This window comes from Amblyomma mixtum, chromosome 6, assembly GCF_055824585.1.
Source record: "Amblyomma mixtum isolate Tamu chromosome 6, ASM5582458v1, whole genome shotgun sequence".
NCBI classification, from domain to species: Eukaryota; Metazoa; Arthropoda; class Arachnida; order Ixodida; family Ixodidae; genus Amblyomma; species Amblyomma mixtum.
This window is the reverse complement of record NC_143017.1, coordinates 127130892-127156223: the sequence shown is the minus strand read 5'-3', so window position 1 is coordinate 127156223 and position 25332 is coordinate 127130892. Positions and strand designations below refer to the sequence as shown.

The 25332-nt window shown below is 44.9% G+C and overlaps 2 protein-coding genes across 5 annotated transcripts in view; both read left to right on the top strand.

Annotated features, from left to right (window-relative positions):
• Alg7 (Alg7 dolichyl-phosphate N-acetylglucosaminephosphotransferase) overlaps positions 1–13062 on the top strand; it is a 32243-nt gene extending 19181 nt beyond the window's left edge. The window contains exons 7-8 of the mRNA XM_089549076.1: positions 1824–2067; positions 12926–13062. Coding sequence (XP_089405202.1) covers positions 1824–2067; positions 12926–12991 — 310 coding nt within the window. The 3' untranslated portion in view covers positions 12992–13062. The remainder of the gene's footprint in view (positions 1–1823; positions 2068–12925) is intronic.
• Positions 13063–20209: 7147 nt separating this feature from the next.
• Positions 20210–25332, top strand: part of LOC149340314 (uncharacterized) — a 628908-nt gene continuing 623785 nt past the window's right edge. For all 4 annotated transcript variants that reach the window (XM_089549073.1, XM_089549065.1, XM_089549064.1 and 1 more), the window contains exon 1: positions 20210–20331. The gene's annotated coding sequence lies outside the window, so the exon portion shown is untranslated. The remainder of the gene's footprint in view (positions 20332–25332) is intronic.

The following is a 25332-nucleotide window of genomic DNA, read 5'->3' as shown; positions in this document are numbered from 1 at the left end:
ACAGTGCTGTGGAGACTTGTGAATCACACCTGAGAAAAAAAAGAGAAGAGGAAAGAAAACAGGAGGCATCATGCCTGTACTCAGCTTAATGGTTGTAAAAGGGAAGTAAAAAAAAAAAATGGCTGGTGGTTTAGCATTGCTAAACAGGGAGCCAGTTACGTGCCTTTCCTTTCCTCAAAAATCAGTGGAGTGTTTTTGAGAAAAGGTAAGGGGTATAACTGCTTCAGTCTGTAGGTGAATGCCACTGCCTACTCACAGTGCTGTTGAGGTGTCCACTGACCCAGTGAGCCAGTTACACTTGCTACTCAGAGGCTCCACACAGACACAGCTGAAACTCGGGAAGTGCGGCTAGAAGTGCTTTCACACTAAAATATTTGCTCACTACTCATTTCTGCCTAGTGTCACCTGTTTCATGAAAAAACTAGTGATGGTACTCAGATTCACAATGTCTGTGTGGGGAAGCCCCTCAAGGGTGCTGCATTATGATTAAGACCATGACTCATTAGAGAAACAAGTGGGAGATGTGAGCTGGCTGTTTATGCAGTCCAACGTTATTTGTGCAGTAACTTGTGGGGGATTAAAAATCTTGCGGAGATTTTGGCATAGCCAAGACAAAATTATTTGTTTGCTCATAGCTCATTTCATGGCTGCCTGCAACCATGTGGAAAAGATAGAAAGACTGCAGCACTTCTGCGTTTTGCTGCTTAGAATGCTCAGCTTCCATCCAAACTTGTCCCCGCCGCGGTGGCTCAGCGGTTATGGTGCTCGGCTGCTGACCCGAAAGACGCGGGTTCGATCCCGGCCGCGGCGATTGAATTTCTTTGGAGCAGAAATTCTAGAGGGCCGTGTACTGTGCGATGTCAGGGCACATTAAAGAACCCCAGGTGGTCGTAATTTCCGGAGCCCTCCACTACGGCGTCTCTCATAGCCTTAGTCGCTTTGGGACGTTAAACCCCATAAACCAAACCAAACCATCCAAACTTGTTCGTAGCGGCAGCACCGGTCGCGGTATTTCAGTGTCTATGGCGTTTGACTACTGAGCCCTGGGATACAGGTTCGAATCCTGGCTATGAAGGCCGCATTTCGGCGGGTGAGGTGAAACACAAAAATGCCCATGTGCTGTGTGATGCCGGTGCACGTTAAAGAACACTGGATGGCCTAAATTAATCAGGAGTCCTCCACTACGATGTCCCTCATAGCCCGTGTGCAGCTTTGAGCGTTGTGAGCCTTGCTGCGATTCTCGCACCGCACTCAAGATGATCTGTGCATCTCTGGTGTCATGAGAGTTGCTCTAAGGAAGATCTCAAATGACGGAATTGAATAGGTGGCCCGTGCAGTAGGAGTTCAGTATGTGTCAGCTGAAATAGGATTACAGTGAACTCTCATTAATTTGAACTTCTGATTTTTCAAAATGGTGCATTGGTCCTATCAAGGTCGAGTGCTATGTGAAAAAGCTAGAAGGCTGCTAAAATAGAATGGTGCTGAATCATGACAAATTTTCTGCTCCTTCAGGTTTGAATGATTAAGAATCGACCACACTTTGATAAGAGATGTAATTATTTGCATAGAGCCAAGTGGCATTATGCCACCACTTGCAACTTTTCTTTTGGAATAGCATATGGGTGCTAAGCTATCGAATGTGATGCTCTGTGTTTTTAATAAGTGTCTGGATTGACATAGGATGAAAAATTTTTTCAGGTCTCACTGCTCAGATGAAAGAGGTTGCTCAGGGTTATGTTTTTATACTGCCCTCATGCATGCTGCTGGATGACTGCTGAGTTGATGGTGTCTTTTCTCACCCTCACCAATGCTGCCTCTTTCAGGTACTGTGCGGAAGATGACAGGATGGAAGCAAGCACAGTGCGATTCCGGGTGTCCTCGCTCAGTGCCCTGGGACGACTAGTGCTGTACCTCTACAGGACTCTGGGTGTGGTGCAGTGCAAGCCAGTGCACCAGGAAGGCAGTGATGAGGTGGAGTGCAGCAACTTCACACTGATCAACCTAGTGCTGGTGTGGGGTGGCAAACGGCATGAGCAGTCACTCACCACTGTGCTCCTCGCTATTCAGGTGGGTTGTACAGTGCTCGCTGTGCTGAACAGACAGGCGTCGCGTGATGAGAGAAGGGGGAAGGGTTTGGCAACTGGGCCAGAGGTGAAATTCCAAAATGTAGTTGGAAATTTTGAAACTGACTCTATCTATGGACAGCACAGTTTTTATTCGCTTTTTTTGCCAAGGTCTGAACATATCTTAGCACACCCTTCTTCGTGCCACTCGAAAGGATTTTCTGGTTAAACTAGTAAGAAGGATGCCTCAGTAGTTTTTACCTGAAAGAGTGTCTTCTGTTTTGATACGAATTAAGTGAGTATAGAAAGAGTAACGGGTTTCATACCATGGTTTCTTGTATCTATGGGCATTACCATGGCATCATGGATGGAATAAATTCCAGAGAGTAGAAGAATCAAAACTTATCAGGTCATGATAACAAATAGCTCATGACGTTTGTGTTGCTTGAGGAGTATGAAAAAATGAGAGCAGTGCCCTCTGCATGTTGTCTTTGCTATGTAAAGTGATGCTGCAGTTCGATTGGATGTTGTGAGGTGCGAGACAAAATCCTCACTAGACATGAACCTCTGGGCTTCGTTCATACCACAAACCACTTCCTATCCATACTGCTCATTCCTTCTGTGCTTCAAGGCTATAATCTCTGTTATAAAACAGAAAAACAAGAAGAAGAAAAACACTACGGATGCTGGCTGTCTCTGCAGCCAAACAGATCTGCCTTGTTTTGTTTAAAGGACATGGCCCAAGCCATGCTTATGTACTGCAGGAAGGTAGCATTCACAGAAGAGCAGTAGTGACATGTACGGGTTCACGGAGGCCTTCTACTGAGCTTGCACACCTATGTGGACAGTGGCTAAGCTGCAGTGTTCTTGCCAAAAGTGATGTCGAGGCGAGCAGGTGTGTTTTGTCATCACCATCATTGTGAGATGTGTACTGTAACCAGTGTGAAAACACCAAGGACAAGAACAAGTGACACACTACTTCTTTTCATGTTGTTTCTGTATTTTCAACAGTTATACTTCCCTCTTAAGTTATACTCTTTGCATGCTAAGCACAGGCACCGTGGAGGTCATGCAAGAGTTATCTAGATTTTCATCCTTCAGCATGCTTCTTTCAGGGGCACTCTGAATGTTGTGCAGTACTAGAACCAGTCTGATGTACATTGCGCACATCATCATCCTGCTAATGTGCAGCCGTAGGTTGAGTTGATTTCAGTTCTTCCTACTGTTAATGCTCAGTGTGTTGAGCCAAGCATAATAGGAATAAGCCCTTGTTCCACAGCTGTGCCTATACTCCGTTTCATACATAGCTGTCAACGCTGCCAAAGGTACGGGAGTAGTTCGCTGCAAAAGACAAGCAAAATGTATCCGTCCGCCTCGCGTCGTGGCTGAGTGGTACGAAGCGCGCTCCCGTCTGTTCATTTTACAAGGGGCCAAGGTTCGACTCCCGTCTTGGCTGTTTTTTTTTTCATTTATTTTTTTTATATTTTTCTTAATATAATCATTAGGTATAAAGTCGAAACTGTCAAACTCTAATGCCTATTTTGAAAAACACAGCGCAGTTTACTTGTTTCGAATGGAAAAGGCAGTGTAGTGTATTGGCGATGGACGTGATTGTGAAGTGCTGTTCTCGGACGTTCAGTGACTCTTTTGCAGCGTACATTGTGTGCATGCGGCACACAATGAATCATTAATTATGTGGTGATAGAATTCAGTGCGGCGTTGATTATTCGGAGCAGCCTCGGCTAGCGGCAACCAGGCATTGATCGGTGTACTCAGCAGCTTTAAAGTGAGCGGCGTCTGATTCGGGAGGTCTCGTTTTTGAGCTGTTGTCGCAAGCAAAATTCTTTGAGGTGCTTACGTTCGTAGTAATATTTTTTCTTAGATGTCGGATTCGGTGTGTTATGAGTGTGAGCTAGTGCGGCGAGATGGGTATTGTTGAAAGCTATGCAATTGGGCCCTTAGCAGATATTTCGCTACGCAGGCCATCGAACGCAACAAGTGGTGTCGTATATTAGCGCACTTGCCGCTGCAGGTGACATTGTTATTGTAAGAAGCGGACGACGAGGTTCCATGGTTCATGAAGAGGGAGCACGAAAAGGTTGACGATGCTCGCTATTCGTTCTCCTCACATAGCTTGTCGTCGTCCTCTCGCGGTAACAATATAAAAGGGTAAAAATTCGGGCTTCTTACACACCAGTGAGGTGTAAGCGCAGCGTGAGTGAACGTTGTGGCTGGTATTGAATTGTTGACATCCGCTCTCATGTTTTTAATCTTTGTAAATATTGTCAAAGTTATAACTCTTCTTTGTAACTTAAGTTGTCCATTTGTGCTCGATCGTAATCTACTATAGTTGTTTTTCACTGCTGCCAGAACTCACAAGGGTTTAAATACTGGTGCTGTAGATTATAGAATGATGTATTTAACATTTGCTATGTGTATCATGTGAATGGCCTACAGCGGTACGGTCGGTGATTTTTACAGTACAGAGAACAGTGCACCACAATTCTCTTGCTCAAAACTGCTTACATGCTTGAACAAGTGAGTTTGTAAATACTGGTGAGTGCTCACACACAAAAAAAGGCTACACTTAGGCGAACCACCCAAGCAGACAACATGACCGGCCGGCCTAGCTGCAAAAACCTGATGCAGGAGGGGCCGGAAAAAAACCCAAAATACTAAGGCACTCTGTTTTGAATAACATTGAAAAAAAAGCAATCTTTCTCCAAAATAAAACACTTTTATCATTGTACTACAATATTGACCAACATTTACTTTAATTTTGGGTTCATTACTACTTTTACCGTATTTACTTGCATAATGATTGCACTTTTTTTTAAAAAAAAAATTGATGCAAATTTAGGGGTGCAATCATTTCGCGGGGTAAATTTAAAAAAAAAACATTCTTGAGCCCCGAAAACGCAAACGAGTTGCAGGTCAGACTACCCTTGTCACACGGGCGCGCTACCCGCGGTTACGCTGCTAAACGCGGTTATCGCGAACCGAGCTCGGTGATCTCGGCTTACATTGTTAACCGAGAAGATAATAGTGTGAAAAGCGCACGAGCTGGCCCGCTTCAAGAACGCACTTTGTTCGCACTAAATCACGTTCCAAGAGCAACGCATCAAAATAGGCAGTGTGTATAATGCTGTGCGACGGCGCTTTTATGCAGCCTTCGATCTCGTCCGATGGCACAGCAACAGCGTACGACAGCAACGTCCCGCGGCGCTAAAGCTACGCATTTTACCGCCGTTATGCCGAAAAATGTCCGGTCCCTGCCGCATCTTTAAAGTAGGCGACAAATTCGGAACGCTCATAGCACCAGATTCCACAACCTTACCGCAATGATGCCGCCCACGTGCGTGGTGGACGACGGCGCTCTGTACTCCCTACTCGTGGCTAGTCCTAACTTGTTTCGTATCGAAACCACAGTGGACGGTGCTTTTGAGTTGACCAACGCTATAATGAATGTTCTACTTATAGTGCTGCCTTACTGACAACTTAATTGTTTTGTATTAAAAGAAATATATACGATCGATTTCAGCGACGCCTTCGCAGCGGAGCTGGTGTGCAAGCAGATCGGGTCACTCGCGCTGCAACGGCGGCAGCTGCTACGCGACTGCGAACATAAAACTAGCTTGTATCACAGTTATTACTCCTACCAGCAACTCGGTACAGGCCAGCGATCCTCAAGGAGGATTCATTTTTGATGTTCCCGTATCCCAGGGCTTATTATTTACGAGAACAATAAAGTTTAGCCGGATCACCGCGTCACTTCGTTGCACCACAACCCAGAACGATGGCAAGCCTTGCAACAATGGCGAAACGTGATTCGAGACTACCGCAGATAAGTTTGGTATCCGCGATTAAACATAACCGCATTTGGACTGCCCGTGTGACTGCAGGTCAGCCAACAGGCGGCTGCCGCTGCAATGCTGACAGAGCAAGATGGCCATCTGCACGTGCCATTTGTCAGACAGATAGCAAGTACGATCATCGTCGGCTAGACTCGACATCGTCGACAAATTGCAGCGGCAAGTTCGGGGTGTGATCATTACGCGGGGAATAAAAAAAAAATTGAATTTTGCCAACAAAATTCGGGGGTGCGATCATTACGTGAGTGCGATCATTATGCGAGTAAATACGGTACTTTTGACGCACTACATTACGATGTGGACAACGAGCGCGAACAGGCACCGCAGCCTTGGCTGCGTTGACTGCTATGTATGAAACGGAGTATAGTGGGTCTGCTGCAAAGCAAGCTTGCTGGCACTGGATGGTAGTTTCACCTATTCCATGTATTGAACAAAGTGCCTGTACAGGGTCAGGGTAGGACTTGTTAATCACAGTGATTTAGGCGTCATTGCCAAATCTATTGAAATTTTTATAGCTGAGCCTCATCATAACAGGTGCTGTGTATCCTTGTATTATGCGGTAATCACTTACAAAACTGCATAAACTTTACAACTCTGTATCTATATTTGAATTGCCAGTCAACTAGTACTTCTAATCCATCCATCTAGGAGTAGCACTAAATTTTCATCAGGTTGCTACTTGCTTTCTGCCTTGCCATTGGCATCATTGTAACAAGGGTATACTGCAGTAGAATCTTGATGATACGAACATGGTCGATGCGAATTTCAGGATGATACGAATTCATAAAATTTTTCGACGGGAGTGCATAGTAAACAATGCGCAAAATTTCGGATGTTGTGAACCCTCACCCGCGCCACTACGAATCTTAAAGGAGTATCGACACCTATTTTTAGTGGCATATTTTCTTGTCTATAATGATGCGGAAGACACTACTATGCATAAACCACCATGTGGTATTCACCTACGACCACTAAAGAGTTTATAATCAAATTTTTCTGTCATGCTGTTTCAGTTTCGGTTTCAACAGCCGAACTATGGCTGTGACATCAAAGGGAGGTTATAAGCCACTTGAGGCATGAAAAAACTCCATATACCATCTCCGATGTCTTCATCTCTATGTTATCATGAACACCTCTGGGGAAGAGCATTTTGGTTCAGAAAAAATTCTGGTCTTTCAACGCATACAATACTGCTAAAACAGGCATTTTTGCTTCTCTCTATTTACTAAACTATGCCAAAGCAGCCATGGATGCAACTCGCGAAATCGAGCTCATTAAAAAGAGGTGGGGGGGTCATTGCAACGGCTTTGAGGACGTTTTAATATATAACGAGCCATAAAAAGGACTAATTAAAAATCTAGAGATAATGCTAAGCGCCGTGTGTTGTCCGTCTTTCTGTGTCCTCGTCTCTTTGCGCTACGTTTTTCACCTTGCAGTTATGAACCAACAAGCCCAAGCATATACCCTTCTAATGCTAAGTAGTTTATTATCTGTGTATATAACCTTTTCCATTTGGCTCTTGGAACTTCGGGACTACTCACAGACAAGATCACTGTTCAAAAAGCTGAGTGGACGGAGCCACCTTGTCTTCTCTTATTTAAGTGATAGCATAAGGAGAGCTATGAAGGCGAAAACTATCCGGCTGCGGGGATGGCTGTGGTGTCTGTGTGAAGCCTCCACCTGCTACCGTATTTACCCAATTCCAACGTGCACCCAATTTACAGCACAAAAAAAAAAACAAAACAAAAATTCAAGCCCCGATTCTAGCGCACGCCCGATATCGGTAACGAAAAAAAAAATAACTACCAGCCCCGCTTCTAACCTGCATGCGATTTCCACGAATGAAAATAATATGCAACCGTTTTTCTGTTTTGAGGCGAGAACAGGCTTTTTACTCACCCGAACTTCATTCACTGTCACTTTTGGACAGCTTCTTCTCACTCTCCGACCGCAACATCTCGTCTTGAGTGCCGTCTGTGGCATTAGAAATTCCGCATTTCTTGAAAGCACCTCGGAGGTGACGGGCATGTGGTCCACACGAAGCTGTCGCGTCAAGTCAGCCAGCTCATATTCAAGGTCAGGAAACCTCCGCACTTGCGGACCGTGGCGGCCTTTGCTTGACATTTGTCACTCAAAGATTGACTTTTTCAGTCTTCGCCAGTCGCGACCACAAGTCTCTGGCACACCAAAATGACGGACAGCATGCCTATTGCCTCTCTGTTCTGCGTGCAGATTAACTTTGCGCTTCAAGCTATTCTCGTGGCGGACACGACGTCTCTTCGTGGCCGCTGCATCCATTCTCAAAAATGATACCGCACGGAGAGCCCGCCGGAGAACACCAATGTTGCGCTATGGACGACACTATAGCTTGCTACTTGCGTCGTAAACGCAGCAAAACAGAGGCGAGGCGGTTCGTCCCGTGAATTTTTTTTGTGCCATGCTCACCGACAGAAATGACAAGCACCACACCGGTTGAAAACAGCTCCTGCAACGCAGAAAACGACGAGCAAGCGTGCTCTTATTGTTGCCAGCAGTTAGTGAGCTCCCACATCGTATAATGGCGATGACGATGGGCAGTTATGGGGCAGTTACGGTTTGTACTCGAATCGAACGCGCATGCGATTTTGAGACGTATTTTCCTCGAAAAAAGGCGCACGTTGGAATTGGGCAAGTACGGTAGATGGTGTATAGAAGGATTTGCCTCTCTAACCTGTCAGCCATCCTCCTCTCCACTTGTAGGGGAGAGAAGAGAGATTCCAGACAGAAAATGACTGAGCAAAAACCAAAAGTGACTAGGAAGAAAATGACTTGGACAACAGCAAGCCTATGTGCAAAATATTCAGTCTTCCAAACAGTCTTTGTTTGCAAAAATGAGGCTTGCGGGAGCTATTGCTTCCCGCATTGCTTGGGAAGAGGAGCCTGGGTCTCGCAAGCCATACCAGTTGCTGTGGTTAGAGGTCAAATCTAAGAGCCAGTTGACCTTCAGCCTCGGCATAGGAGGAGTAGAGCTTTACGCTCTAGAACAATCGACTCAGAATTGGAACCAAATTGTAATTGGAATAGAATTGCAGCGCTTTCTTCCTTATCAGTCCAGTTGATCACCACTAATTTTTTCTGTTTACGAAACCAATTTTTTTTTCAAACCTTGCTGCAGTTTTAGTGCCTTTGCCCAGCCACTTTACTGGTGTAGAAGGAGTCTGCTTGTGTACGTTGAGCAATTTACCTCTTGATCAGCTGCAGGAACAGGCCCGGGCCTCACACCAAGTTTGGCGGGCTGGGCCAAGGCTGGGCCCAGGCTTGAAGCCGCGGGCCTGGCAAGGCGCATGTTTTGAGCTTGCGCCAGGCTTGGGCCTTAGAATGAGGCCCGTGTAGTGCTTTAGCAGGGAGAAGCATGGTGCGGTTTTCCCACAACTTTGTTCCCTAACTTCACCATACAGTGCAGCAACATGAAGGTAACAGAAAAGGAACCTTCAGTAGCTTCATGTGCGCCATTCATGACGGGTGTTATGCATATTTTGAGACACACTGGCTTTGCAAACTTTTTTTGATTGCTCAAGGTGCTGGCCATATTGTGTATGGTAGGATATTTTGCTCCATAACCTGGAAAAAAAGTACAAAATTATCTCCCCTTGCATGTTGTGGCTTCTCCACAAACAAAACTGCCCATAGTTTCAGTGAAGGGTAACATTAAATGCAAACTCTGTGGGATTGCTGTGCTAAATGCCACAACTTCTGCATGAGGTGCAGATGCCAGTGAGAGGGGGCAACTTCGTGCCTGATATCTTGCAGCACTAAATGGGCTTACAGTTTTCACCTGCTCTATCATGATGTAGAGCTGAAATTGTTTTCAAAATGTGGTTGTATCTTATTTATTTATTTATTTATTTATTTATTAGTTACCTGCATCGCCCCTCAGGGCATTACAGCAGGGGGGTTACAGACTTCATTAGAGGTATAAAACAATTATTGCAGTGCATGGAAAAATGCATCATTAGATGTGATACATACAATGCTCGATGGCAAACTGTTCCAGTCTCGAACAGTTCTAACAAAAAAAGAATAACGCAAGACGTCACCCTTGCAAGAAAATTCCCTGACCTTCAAGCATTGGTCCAGTCGCTTTGAGATATAATGAGGTTATGTTGTTCGCGGTTTATGCCAGTTTTCGAATAATAAATCTCATGGAAAAATTTCAGTCCGATGTACCTTCTACGGTCCTTCAACTCTTGCCATTTAAGTTTTTGCTTGCTTTCCGTTATACTAACTTGCCGATTATAATGTTGAAATGAGGCAAACTGACTTAGTGAATGATGGTTAATTTCACCAAGTTACTTACACAAGTGAGGCTTTTTTCCTAGCTAAGTTTATGAGCAAGCAATGCCGGTGTTGGCTTAAGTTTATTTGGCTGCAAAAGAACCTTAAAGTGGGTAAATGCCGAGTAATTTTTGATGCAGAGTTCATAGCAAGCATTTCTGTCATGTTCATCGGTCTGCTCGATTCTGCTTCACTCGCTGCATCAGTTCTGTAAATTTCCATGGTGGCACCGGGAGTGTGCAGCATTGGTTGAGGCCGTTCAAGTGCTGCTGCTTGGCTTTGAAAACGAATTGCTGATTGCAAGCTCGGGTGCCTGCTCACCATAGTGCCACCATCAACAGCCAAACCACACAAAGAAATTTCAAGCAACAAACCGTGGCGAGGTATCGCCATTAACCGGCCCCATGAAATCGTTATTTCCCTAAAAAAGTAGTTGCATGTATTACACATGCATGATTTACATATACAGGCAAGCCCACTTATAACAATATTCAAGTGCCATGGAAATACCATTGTTATAACCAATAATTGTTATAACAGGGTTGTGCCGAAAAAAAAAGAAAGGATGACAAACTTCAGAGAATTTATTGACAGGAAGGACCTGGAGGGATTTGATTGTTCTAATGCCAGTAAAAGCTCGTTAATTCGAACTTCAGGAAACCGGAACAATGTTCACTGATGACCAAAGCACCACCATCACTGCACTTGGGGAGCTTCGCACACCTCCACATCACAGGAATCAAGCCGGCTTTCCGGAAGTGATTCTTATGGAAAATTCAAGAAGCATGCAAAACTAAGGGTACAGTGACAGCTAACAAGAAAAAAAAACCACGCCGGCTGCATGCACGCGCACTGCACTGACTGATTGGGGGCATGCGAATGCAGCAGCTCTCCTGACGTGATGACGCCTGCCTCTTTTGCTTTCATGGCGTTGCTACGCCAGCTTAGTCCATTGGTCGACCCCATACGTGCACACTTTTGTGGTGTAAGCATGGTTTTGCTGGTGTGGTTGTAGCATTTCCTTCTTTTTTTTTTCTATAACGGTTGACACTCAATTACCAGATTTAATTGTTATAACCAATAATGTGCCTTGACAGCATTGCTATAAGCAGTTTATTTTACCATAGAACAACACATGGCAAAGCTGATGATGCCATGACTGACCATTGTTATATCCGATATATTGTTATAACCAGTATTGTTATAAGTGGACTTGACTGTATATACACTGAAATGCTGCCTGTGAAGCTTGGCTTGACTGCTGAAGTTTGCAATCCTAACGCCACATGCCACGAACAGCTACCCACCACCTCTTGTGAGCTTCAGCTTGGCGCATGGTAGCCTTAGATGATTACGCACCAATAAACCCAACACAACTTTTGCGAGAGTTAGTTTTTCCAATATATGCATGGGGGTCGCCATCTTGCTGTATTTCAGCTCCACTTCCACTTCAGAGAATGGAAGTCGGCCAACAAGTTATGCTGCATTGGGTGCGCACTTGTGCAAAATAATACGGAGTGCGATGGGTGCATGCGACACTGGCACAACAAATACGAAACCACTGCACTCCTTGAACTGGTACAGTGAGTGCATCCAAATCGAACAGTCCTTGTGTTTATTGGGCAGAAATTTGCCTAACATTGAGAGGCACAACCGTGTAAAATTTTGCCAGTGATTATACATTTTGAGACCACTTGCAGCTGAGTGGTCAGATAAATCCCTTGAATTTTCTTTTCCCCAGGCATTCTGGCTCATATAGTTATACACCAGGACATGTACTTGTGAACTGCAGCTGAATTTGTGATCAGAAGCATACAGTGTGTTCCAAATATCCAATATGCTCGTGATGTTTGCCATCTTGCCACTAACCACTTTAGTGCATGTAGTTTGAATACCAAAGTGTGTGACCTCATTAGAGTGCTCTAAATCTGGCATTTGTTGCTTCATCTTGGCTCTGCAGTATGCATATCTTGTGTTTGTACATACACTTCTGGCATCAACTTACTGAAACAAACGTCTCTGGTTGAGAAATGTGCAACTGTGCGAGAACCTCAATGTGATTTGCATTGGGTATATGAGGATGATTGCAGCTTGAAATAGTGATGCTTCATTGTCTGTAACTGACGAGAAGCAGATGAACTGTTGTTGCCAGGTGACTCAAGTTTAGTTTCAGGAGTCAGTATATTTTCAGGTGCCAGTATTTTAAGCAAAATCTGCTAGGGAGGACACATGCAGAGATACAGTACTTTATTATGTGTATTCTTGGCATTTTTTTTTTATGGACAAGGAAAAAGAGAGTTGTGTCACGATCAGTAGTGCCACTGTGCAGATATCAGAACACAAGAAATTAATAACTGCAGTGATGTCCAAATTTGATGACACCAGACTAAGGCACAGCCTTGTTCCTCTCAAATGCTTATATGTCTCCACATTTCACTCTTTTCATCAAATGCTTTTGATTTTTGACTACATCAGGTTTAAATGGCTGCGAGCACCAGGCAGAAGCATTTTTATCGGTATAATGTGGACTGAAATGATGGCAGTATTTTCTAATGGTCATTTAGGTTTTCTACTTTCTGTAGTGCTTTTTTTTGTACTTTGTATGGATTTAGTATGTTTTGTGGGCCTACTGTGCTTACAAACACTTAAAATGCCATCTTGCACCATTCTTTCCAGGTTGCTTCAAGTGTGGTGGCATTCGGCATTCGATATGGCCTTGCAAGGCTCTTCTACGACTTCTAGTCTACTAGTGCTTGTTTTCTAGTGCATCTGATTTCCTCAAGTTATGGCTATTAAAATATTGTGTTCCAGTATGTGGCTCTGCATTTTCTTTTGAATTTTTTGCTTTACAATATGACCTATCTATAAAAACCAGAACACGATGCATATTATTACTGTGTCTAGTATACTTTTGTGTGCTAAGAATTGCTGTCAGGTGCTGAAATATTGATATATAAGTTGCCAGGTAATGTCTGTAGCTACTTTAATTAAACAGGACTGAGAGATTATAACATAATCCTTAGGTCTGTGGCAGACACTGGCACAAGGTAGCATTTCCATGTAGCGACTCTATATGTTCCATGATTGCATTTCATGTTGTCTTTGCTACCTCATGTGCTTAATCAATGAGGAGTTTGAAAGGTTACAATTACAGGCCAGTTGGTCACACATTCAAAGTAAGGAAATGCAGTAGACACCACGTAATTAATATGGGCACGCCCATTCAATTTGCACCCCTCTTTCTAACGTACTGTTTGTTGCACGTCTCTAGCTGGAATGTGTGAGGGTAATCAATAACATTTGCCTTCTGGGCTTTAGCTGAAATATGTTATGTTCAGATGAAAATGTGATTTGTCCTCTTTCCTAAGGAGCTTGTAACCACTGCGGTGGCTTGGTGGTTATGACGCTCGGCTGCTGACCCAAAAGACTCGGATTCGATCCCAGTTGCAGCGGTCGAATTTCGATGGACGCGAAATCCTAGAGGCCTGTGTACTGTGCTATGTCTGTGCACTTTAGAGAACTTCAAGCGGTCAAAATTTCCAGAGCCCTTCACTACGGCGTTCCTCATAGCCTGTGTTGCTTTGCGGTGTTAAATCCCCATAAACCATAAGCCAAAAAGCTCGTAATTCTCTTGTGTAGTCAATGCGCTTCTACTACCAATGCAGCACTTTTGCTGCCAGTGTGTATATGCCGTCACAAAAGAACGGATGGCCGTTTTCACCTCTCCCACCTTAGTGCAACTCCATCCAATTTTTGGTCTCTGCAAAAATAAATACTGTAGGTCTTTCTGGATATGCTGATATCTGTCCGACAGCAAAAAATTCATTCATGGGTAAGAAAGTTGCACTGTAAAGTTTTCCTGCCACTCAGTTTAAGTTTGTGACGTCTACACCGAAAAGGATTCCATGATTTACCTTTTTGAAGTAGATGTAGGAGTAGTTTAACCTCTGAGATCCATGCCTAAAAGACTTTTTCCAACGCACTGCAGTTTACTTGCTAATATGGCCGGTGGTAGCGAACCTGTATTTAATTTTTTGGCCTTTTCTAGCTTAGGAAAGCTCTGTTTTCAGTGAAAGTAGTACTTTTGTCCTTAGAAAGCTGTAATGTATTGATTATAGGCCAACGCCTCCTGCCCATTTCCTAACACAAAGTAATACCTGTAGGGCAGGTGCCACGTATCCAACGAAAAGGTGACCAGTGCAGTAGGTGATTGGCATCATGAGTTCCTCTCATTCTTCTATGACAGCAAGCAGAGGCTCATTCAGATGTTAACATCTTTCAGTTCCATTACTGAACAAAAACAGTACAGTCCGGGAGGAATACATGCTAAACACACCTCACATTTACTGTGAAATGTGTTGTATGTGAGTACCTTGGATGTATTGAAGAAAGCAAAATTGTTACGCCATTAGAGAATACTAAATTTCTGACTCCGCATGTGTAGTCAGAGTAGTCGGAAAAATAGCAGTATTACTTGCACTGTCCAGACGCTTGTATATAATGGATTTCAAGAACTATATGAAATGCTAATCTTCTGTGACCAGTGCATTATGAACACAAATTAAAATTCAAATTCTTTATTTCTGCCTTGTAAAGATACAGACAGCGGAGGCGCAGAAAAAGCTGAGAGACAGCTTGACTAAGCCGCAGCCCCCTTTCGCTTGGCAGCAGCTTGACAGGAAGGCTTTTAATACAAAAGACAGTTGCAAAGCGTGATAACAAGTATACAATAATGAGCAGGTACAAGAGAAAACGAAAGAACATTATACAATATTGACACAATATTCACATTGGGTAGACACAGGTAATGGCAGCAAAGAGAAAAAAAAAGAAAAGAAAAAAAGCACAAAACAAAAATCCTACATGCTAGCATACAAAGCACGCAAAGACCTGTTTGACGAACTGAAAAGGTCAAAATTATTATATATATACGCGTTTAGCAGGGACGGAAGAGTGAACTGCAGGCGTTCTCTACCCGAGTTTAACCGTGGGGTCGGGACTATCCATGTCTCCGCATACCTTGTTGTGTAGCTTGCATCTCGGGTATGTAGTTCAGCAAGTTTAGGTATGTGGTTTACATTTCTACGTGTTTCGAGTTTAAACCGGACACTCAAGTGATATTTATACAAGTTGTGTATTTTTAGCACACCACTTTGTAGAAAGAGATCTTTGCTTGGTGAGTCCCAGGGGACATTGTAAACATGACGAAGAAACTTTTTCTGAAAAATGTAGATACGCTGAAGACAGCTAACCGTAGCTGTGCCCCACACTAGATGGCAGTAGTTTAAATAGGAGTAGAAAAGTGAATTATAGAGGAGTAACTTTACTGTTCTTGGAATGACGTATCTGAGCCGACTTATGACTCCGGTTATTTGAGCCAGTTTCGTGACAATATGGTCCGTGTGGTATTCCCAAGACATGCTGGAAGAAAAAACTACTCCAAGGCATTTAAATTGTTCGACTATGTCTATACGTCGCGAGTTTAGTTTAATCTTGATGGGGGAAGGAAGTACTTTGTTTTTAGGACAAAATATGACAGCTTTTGTTTTCTTCTCATTTATACGCATGTATCTGGATTCGGACCACTTTTGTAATTCACTCAAGGTGTCATTGCATTCCCGAACAAGGAGATCAAGATCATTTCCAGTAAAAAAGATGCTAGTATCGTCAGCGTAGATAATAAATTTAGCGGCGGAGTTAATGTTGGAGATATCATTTACGTACACATTGAAAAGTAATGGTCCCAATATACTACCCTGGGGAACGCCAGAAGTAACAAGTTTTAGTTCAGATGTCACATTGTCTATGCTTACAGCCTGTTTTCTATGCGAAAGATATGATTTCAGGATCATTTGAGCCAGTCCACGAATACCACAACGCTCCAAGTTTTTCAGGAGTACACTGTGGTTTACTAAATCGAATGCCTTCGAGAAGTCCACGAAGACACCAATAACAAAGGCCTTATTTTCAAACTGTGTTAGTATATATTCCTTTTGTTCGAGTAGTGCTAACTCGGCAGATTTATTTTTACAAAACCCAAATTGATTAGGTGACAAAAGGTCATGTTTATCAATAATATCAGACAACCGTGTATACAGAACTTTTTCAAAAGCTTTCGAGAAGATTGGGAGTATCGATACTGGTCTATAGTTTCCTAAATCATTGCGGTCTCCTTTCTTATACAAAACCGTTACTTTGGCTATTTGCATTTTTTTAGGAAATTTGCCCGTAGTAAAACATAAGTTAAATATATCTGCAAGAACAGGGGCAATAACTCTTATAACATGCTTGACAGGCCTCACTTGAATGCCGTCAATGTCACAGCTATGGCTGTTATTTAGGCTTTGTACGACTGATATAACCTCCTCTGTCGTAACTGGGTTCAGAAATATTGTGTCCCTATTGTAAGAGCTAAAATACGTGTTGAAATCACTTGACGGGGTGTTATGGGCAAGGGTGGTAAAAAAGTTGTTGAAGGCATCTGCCAACTCTCTGCCGGATACATCTTTATTATCAAGCTTTAAAGCCCGCGGGGCAGCCTGTGGTTGCTCACGTCTCAGTAAGAAATTCAACCTTGACCACAACAGATCGTGGCGACCATTTTTAATTTCAAGAAATGTCGCGAAGTATTCCGCACGAGCGAGACGTAGCTTTTTTGTTAATCTGTTTCTGTATTTCTTAAAAATGCTTAGGTCATCTGTTGAACGTGTGTTTAAAAAGATTTTCTCCAGGTGGCCAAAATCAATCAAGTGTCCTCCACTGTGCGATCTCTCGTGGCGTATGCTCAGCTCATGAACAGTGTACCATGCAATACATGCCATACCACAATATACCAAGGACCCTTCATTTTTGTGTAAAACCTGGCTTCACCCAATTCCCAAAGAATCGGGTTAAACCCAATTTCAACCTGAAAATATGCCTTCAAGAAAAGGTAATTTACCACAGCGCAAAGCAGGAGGTGCCACACAGCAATAAGAGAGTGTCTTGTGCTTATTCTTGCGCAGTGTTCTTAGTTATTATTAATATTATTTTAAACTTTTAGCGCTTCAATTGTCATCTGTGGCTTAACTTATTCTGAAGACAGGTTCAAAGAGTATGCTTCAGAAGCGAGAGGCCAGCCAGAACACTCGTACTATCAGGGCATCTTAGTACCACTGCTGTCAGGTGCACTACATATGCAAACAACAACCTGCTCCAGGGCTGTGAGACAGAGTAATAGATGAAGAGAAAAGGCAGACAGGTTCTGCAAGGCTGCTTGCTGTTCTACGATTTGGAAAAACAGCGCAATCAAAGACGAGACACAAGAGAAGGACAAAACACTAGCGCTGGTGTTTTGTCCTTCTGGTGTTTTGTCTTTGATTGCGCTGTTTTTACAAATCGTAGAACATGTACCAACCAGCCCGTATTTGCCCTCTTCTGGAAGGCTGCTGTGTGTGTAAAATACCTGGTTGAATGTTGAATGACTATTTTTGCAGAGGACAAAGCCAGGCAGGCCTAGCACAAGGGTGGAGGGGCTGTATATGGGTATGCTGATAGCTGCAGTTAATGATTAGAGAAATGTCTTATTTGGTAAACAGCTTAATGATAGAACCGAGACTACTATATTGTTTAAGATTATGAGCAAGAAATGTAGCAATTCATGTACCATACAAAGACAAGTGCAGATAGTTGATTATCGCTGCTGGAAAAAATAACCTCAAAAATACAAATAAGCAAACAGTTCATTAAATAGCCCCATCTGTACTTGACTTTGAACTCTCAATTTAGTGCCCGATTTATACAGCCTGAATTTAGAAAAAAACCTGAAAATGATGGGCTCCAACTAAAGCATACGAGGAGTGAATACATTATAGAAATCTGAGGTTGCTGCCCTAACTCGGGTAGACATGGTGTTGAAAGACGATTGTTTTAAGCCAGTTGGTCAATGTAATAGAAGAAGTAATGATGGAATGTTTCAAATTTACAGGATGACATGCTTAATGATTTGATTTTGTTTATGGTGCAAGGCCAGCTTCGGCCAAAGACCACCATGGCACAAGGTGTTCTTCGTCTACGCAAGGTGAGGTCAAAAATCTATTTTCCTAGCATTTTATCCCAGTTAAGCAGAGCAACAGGCCAGGAAAATGTTTGTACACATTGTATCACTGGTGGGCACCCGGCGGAACTGAGGATCGAACCCCGCACTTCCTGCAAGCAAAACAAATGCTCAAACCACTAAGCCACTGCTGCATTATACTTGATTCACAATGCCTTTCACGTGGGCTCTGCCTGTGAGAAGCCTGCGTTCATAATAAAATTGCTCAAAACACACTGCTGCTCTTCAAGGAAGTCTGAACTTAAATAAAATGTATAATATAGGCAAAAAGAAACACCAACATAATCAACACTTAACTGTTGAACTGTGAATCTGGTGCCAAAGTAAGGAATCTCATTTTTATAGTTGTTAGTGAGAGATGCAGATGTATTTCTCTAGAAATGGCCAATGCCACAAGCCCAGCGGCTACTTTACTCTTTCTACAGACTTGTAGTAAAGATGTACTTGCTGTTATATTTGGTTGTATTGATTTTCAAGTATCCACATTAAACAGCAGTAGCACCTTGAGGTAACAATGGATTATCGAATAATAAGGAAATCCGCGGAATTGTCACAACATGACACTGCTACAGGGGCAACGTGCAAGGCTCTCTTAATGGATGACATATGATGCCCTGGTCATCCTCGGTATATCCTCGGCTCTTAGTAACGACGTCAGAATGGTCAATTCTGATCCAGTGTTCGCTACGCAGCATGATGTTGAATAGCTGATTTGTAATACAAACACAAAAATTAAAAGAAAAATACAAGTAACGCCACCTATTCAATGGACTTAGGAACGAAGCCCTTAAAATGCTACAAAAGACATATTTGCCGGTATTTTTATCAGCTGAAACATTATTGCAACCATTTAGCATCATTAACCGCGACTAATTGTGGGCTGCTCGCAGTACGGCACGTAGAGATCGAAATGACGCCGCAAAACAAAACAGTTTTAGCGAGAGCTTCACGTACTGTGAACGATTAGACGCGCACAACATACTGCAATTCAGAATAACTAACAATATATTCGCCATTACTGTTGGGTATGTTGCACGGGCATAATGAGGAGGCATGATTATTAGAACAGAAGCCTAACGGAGCTGTCTGGTCACCACTGCCGCACTCTACAAGCGCCAAGAGGTGGATGCAAAACGAGGACAAGAATCGCCTGTAAATTAATGAATATCTAAACTCATCGACAGCCTGCAAGCTGCACACCGTAAGATCGGAAAGAAGGACGAAAAGATTATTTAGAGGATACCCTGCACCATGAAAGGTCACTGACGGGCGCAACAAGTGACGGGCGCGCATGTTTTTGCATATTGTCACGAGGCTACGACTCTAGCGCTTCATGCAAAAAGAGTGCGCCCCGGTGAGCCGGTGCTCACTGATTCAAAACTAACAACTAATGAGCAGATCGGCGGTCGGCACAACAGCGATACGAAAACCGCAGCGGGCCGATGTAACGGACAGCAACAAGCCAGTGATCTCGCGTCCAAGGTATCGTCGAAACTTGATTCGTCCGCTCATAGAAACGCCCCACATTTGCATTGGCTACGAAGCGTGTTGCTGGCGATATGAATACTGGCCAAACACGGCCTACAGCGATATCTTCCAGCCGCGACACGTAACAAATAAAAAAAAAGCAATCTCGACAAGACATAAAAAAAAGAACAAAAAATCAACAAAGGCTGAGCACAGTGCGTAGGCGTGCTCCTGCGTCACGGAGGAAGGCGTTTTCGGTTTCTGGGGGGAGCGAGTGGAAGGGCACAAAAGTTTGGCGAAACTTCGCATAAAGTTTTGACAGGCTTGGAACTTTATTTGTGAGAGACACCAATAGTTTTTAACATCAAGGAAGTGACACCAGTTGTTAAGGTTACGCAGTGATATTTTTATTACGGTGCCCAAAACAAGAACCAGTGATATCCGTTCTTAGCCGACTTCCGGAGCTCGTTAGATTATTCAAGATGGCGGACCCAGCGTCGTCGGCTGGGCTATCAGACAGGTGAGCGATTTATTTTATTCGTACCCTCTGATCCGATCGGAGCCAAGTTGCTCCGGAGGTCGGGGCATACAATGCAACCCGCCGTGAAGTGGGCGTGGTGGGTATTGGACACTGACACCGCGAGGGGGCCGCTTTCGGCGGCGCTTCCATTCGGGCGTGATAACCGTGCGACCGGAGCAACTCGCCGGGACGATATGCGCGTGTGCTCACCGCTCGATTGTTGCTCTTGTCTGCGCTAGTCCACGTTTGATAGACTGCAGCCGCCGGTTTCGAAGCGTCACTCACCGCTCAAACACTTGCTTGTGAGCTGTCATCTTATCTCGTACCGCGAGCGCGATAAATAGCGAACTGTGCGGCACGTAAACGAGACATGTGCTCAGTCGCCGTGGTCGACTGAATCGATTTGCGCGAAGTTGGGTCGTGCGCTTGGCGCCGTCCGGTTGCTCAAATACAGCGTTCTCGTGATGGTTAATTGTAGTTTTTTTTTTCTTTTGACACTAGAGGGGAGCTTCACTAAGCACGATGAATCTGTTTAGTTACGTTTCGTGCGTATATATTCTGTGTAATATACTGACTCTTCCAAAGTCGTTCACATGTCGAGTGATTGATTACCTTTATTGTCGGCATTTTTCCGGGGGAATTTGTCCTTCCGGTGCTTACCTCCGAAAAAGTTATGGTTATTTTGTTTACTATTTGCCTCTCGTCGCGACTAGTAGGGGTCAGCATGATAAACAAGTAAGTACCTCATTTTTTTTATTTAATACATCGCGCAATTCAAGAGCCTTTTAAACATCCGTATACGCCGTGCATCGGGGTGCTGGTTGCCTTCGGAGCACGAATTATTTATGTTTGTTTTGAGCTGCCGCAGTGGCTCAGTGGTTATGGTGCTCTGCTGCTGACCTGAAAGACGCGGGTTCGATTCCGACTGCGGTGGTCGCATTTCGATGGGGGCGAAATGCTAGAGGCCCATGTACTTTGCGACGTCACTGCACGCTGCAGAACCACAGATGGTCGAAATTATCTGGAGCCTTTCACTACGGCGTCCCTCATAACCTGAGTCGCTTTGGGAGGTTAAACCCCATAACGCTAAACCGTTTGTTTTGTTTCACAGAACGATGTGAACTCGAGATCGGAACCGAAAGTGCTACCCAGAACAGTCAATCGCCAGTGCACGAAATTATATATTTAAATTGTGTCTTTCTTCCCTCTTATCGTTACATTAAGAAGAAGGAAAATAAAAAGCTTTATCGACCTACTTGCTTTGTCTTCGAGTGCAGTTCCTCAGAGCGTGTGAATCATCGATGGTTAGGCGAACTCGGAGGATGGAGTGCATGGCGCGTGCATCCGAACAGTGAAGCGGACTGTGTCGCTAGATTTGCACACGCGTAACTACGTTTAGGTTTCGCCAACCGTGCCGAAAACTTCAGCGTGATGATTCAGCCCGCAAAGTCGGGACTTCTTCGTTTTTTTAATTTGTTTTCATTTTGTCTAAACGCTGCTTTAATTTCACCAACTCAGAAAGTTCTCGCAATTCCAGTCGCAGCTTTACAAATGGCCGAAGCATTCCGCTATTCTCTTTGGCAACATTTTTAAGCGTCGTTTTTCCCCGCTCAAGTTCTGTCTGAGAAATGGCTTGGCGAGTTACCTGTATTTTTTCTCTTGTCAAGCAAGCTCTACGACGTACAGCCTCAGGCGGCCTTTGTATCAACTTCCTTCACAGTCCTCTTAGAGCGTCTCCGCGCGACCGTGCTAACGCGATTCTTTCGATAAAGGTAGTAAGATTGGTATCTGCGCTATCGTCCGCGGCTAGGCGCAGTGGGCAGCGCGCGGATGTGGCACCATCAGCGGTCCCGTGCGACATCCGCCTTTCCATTGTTTACATTCTTGACTCGGAACATGTGCTGCTCGGATTGCACAGGCTGGGAAAACCCCCTTGCCACGCGTGCTCTCATTGCATCCCCAATAAATCTGCGTGCGCAAGATGCTGCGTTTGTTGTTGTCTATTCGGTCCTGCGCTGAAATGCCCCAGGGCAAATTTCACGGCGGCATCAGGCCACAGGCTCGAGAGCATTATTCTCGTTGTGCGATTTTTACAGCGATGACCGATGTGCTGTTTGTATACAGGTCATGCGAGTAGTGTTCCCTGAAGAGAACAAAGATGGGATGATTGTTACGGGCCATTGTAAAAAGGAAGCGCAGAAAGTTGCGTACTAAGCGAGAACTGGCAGTAACAGAGGGAAGGACGCGCCAGCACCGCTTCTTGTAGGAACAGTCCCTTGTAGTGTCTTTTCTTTTTTTGTCGGGTTTCTGTCAGTGCAGCATCCCCTAGACTACCGGGACGTGCTAGTCTAGTCTAGGAGATGCTGTCAATGAGCGGTAGTTTTTTTTTCCCTCAAGAGTGAGCTCTAGCTGGTGATAGTGCCACCTTTTGTTAGCATCCACTGTGCGACGTTTTGCGCAGATGACTAAGTTACCGTTTTTTCTTGTTCCTTTTGCTATTGGCATGTATGTCACTTTGCCTCGTGGAAGCGCGCGTCTGGATTCCATAGTTCCGTTATCCAACAACGCCTGCTTTTTCGTATTACCATTTACTGATTTTCTGTTGTTTATTTTGTATACTGCAGTGTAAGCACTCCTCTTTATAGTGCCAATGGCCCTATGGATGTAGTACATAAGTACGTAAACCACGTGACTGAATCGGCTTTTTCTCCGTCCCTGGCTGTGGGCGCCGTGAATGTTCGCACCCGGCCAGCCGGCGGCTGCCGCGCGCATCGCACGCTACGTCAGTTGCCTTCGGTTCACACTGCTTTATGGTGCATATTAAGAGCATATTTATCAATTGTTCGGATGAAGCTCTCAGCCAAGCCGGAGAATACAAGGAAACAAGTAATTATAAGCAAACGGCGGGGTTTATGATCGAGTGAACAATCTCTACAGCTGCTTTCCCCTCTACGCCCACCTCTCCACGCTCTTGTCCCTTGTACTTCGTTCTATCTCGAGCTTCGTCCCCTTTATATATATATATATTTCTGTGCAATGTGAAGCCTTATGGCGAATGCCGGAGCATCGAGGGGCACCAATAAGAGGGCGTCGTGCAAAGGCGGTCGGATTTGTGTTCCCGAAAAAAAAAAGATCAGGCTAGAAAGAGAGAGTAACCCGGTTACGTGGCGCACAATGGGTGTTGCGCCCCATCGCGTGTTCCTTATCCCCGGCGTATGGCGTTTCCGTCGCTGTTTCTTTATTGAGACCGAAGATCCTCGCAGCCGTCGGAGTGTGCCGAGTAGGCCCACGGTGCTCAATGGCGAGGCGCGTGGCGGGGAAAGGTAGGAACCGCGCCTCCCGTCGTCGCCCCCACGCATTGCATTGTCACGTTATTCCGTCCCCCCTTCCCCCTCCATCGCTCCTCGCATCGCATTGGCATGTTACTTCGCTCTTGCGCCATTGCGCTTGCTCCAGTGAAGCACACCGGGGCTGGAGCGTGCGCCATTGTGAAGTTCCCCACGTCGCTCTTCCGTTCACCGCGTAGTGTTCGTATTCGGCGCCCGTTACCTTTTCATGTGGGACGCCGCACGAATGCGAGGGTCAAGGTTAGGGTCGTCCCGCCTTTTTTCCCGTCCGTCCTACTCGGGCCTCTTTCGGTTGGAAGACTCCATGTCGTTTCGCGCTTGAAGGTCGGGGAGGCTGTATGGGACGCGTGTTGCTTGCACGCGAGCTCTCCACGCGACCCGCGTCGAGCGGTGCTTTTGTGTCTTCTATTGCCTTTTTTTCGCCTGCTGCGCTGAAGATGGAGCCGTTTTTCGCGTTCGCTTTCTTTGATCGCGCATCGGTGGATGACAGATCAACTGCTGACCTTGCAGATGCGTCAAGATTCGTATGCAGAATGGCTCGCTGTGTACTTCAGTTGGCGGGAGCGGGTCCGTTGACTTGCGCACTTTTTTTTTCTCCCGACAGAGTTCGTCTCTGCCGCATTTCGCTAAAGATTCGGAAGGAGAACGAATCAGGCGCTGCGGGCGCGCAAGGAATTCACAAGGTTGTCGGAGACGGGAATAAAATATTGCTATAGCCTTGATGGGGCATCAGAATGAGTCGACGAGGCGTGCTCAGGAATAATTTGGCTTTACCGGTCTGAAGTTATGCTTGTCGTGCTCATTTCTGGTGCGTGTGTTTTCCAGGCTCTTTGGGCCATCCCGCCCGCAGTGGCTATTTGTTGATTCTTCCGTGCTCTGTCTCACACATCAGGTGCAACGCCGTCAAAAGCTAGCGCCCTCTTTCCTCTTTCACTCCCACCTTATTCCCTTCCCCTACGGCGCTGTTCAGGTACCAACCGGAATCGAGGCAGTTATTGCGCATTTCCTTTTCCTCAAAACCGATTTTATTGTTTGCACTTCCTACATCCGCGATCAGAAAGCAATGCGTTCCATGTGGTGAGTGAAAACAAATGCTTTTCCTGCTGTTATATTGCGTGATACATTTGCCATGAGCTTGATTAAATGTGTTCGTATTGCTTCTCGTGCCTTAGACCTCTTGGGCACAGAACAAGCGCTGAGTAACAATCCTACTTTTAGTTTAGTGCGGCAGCAGTAAGGATTCTAATCACACACACACACACACACACACACACACACACACACACACACACACACACACACACACACACACACACACACACACACACACACACACACACACACACACACACACACACACACACACACACACACACACACACACACACACACACACACACACACACACACACACACACACACGTTGCTTGCCAACTGGACCCATAGAAATGAAATAAATATGGCCGCGACAGCGCCGCGCCCGGGGTTCCGACCCCGCGGCGGCGCGAACCATAGAGTTTCTTACTATTACCTAGAGGGAAAGCTGGCGGCGCTGCACTTCAGCCACCATGGACGCTCAAAGCATCATGGGGCGGTGAGCTACTTGTTGCGAGACAGTCGTAGTCTTTGGGGAGCACGGAGTGGCACTACTAAG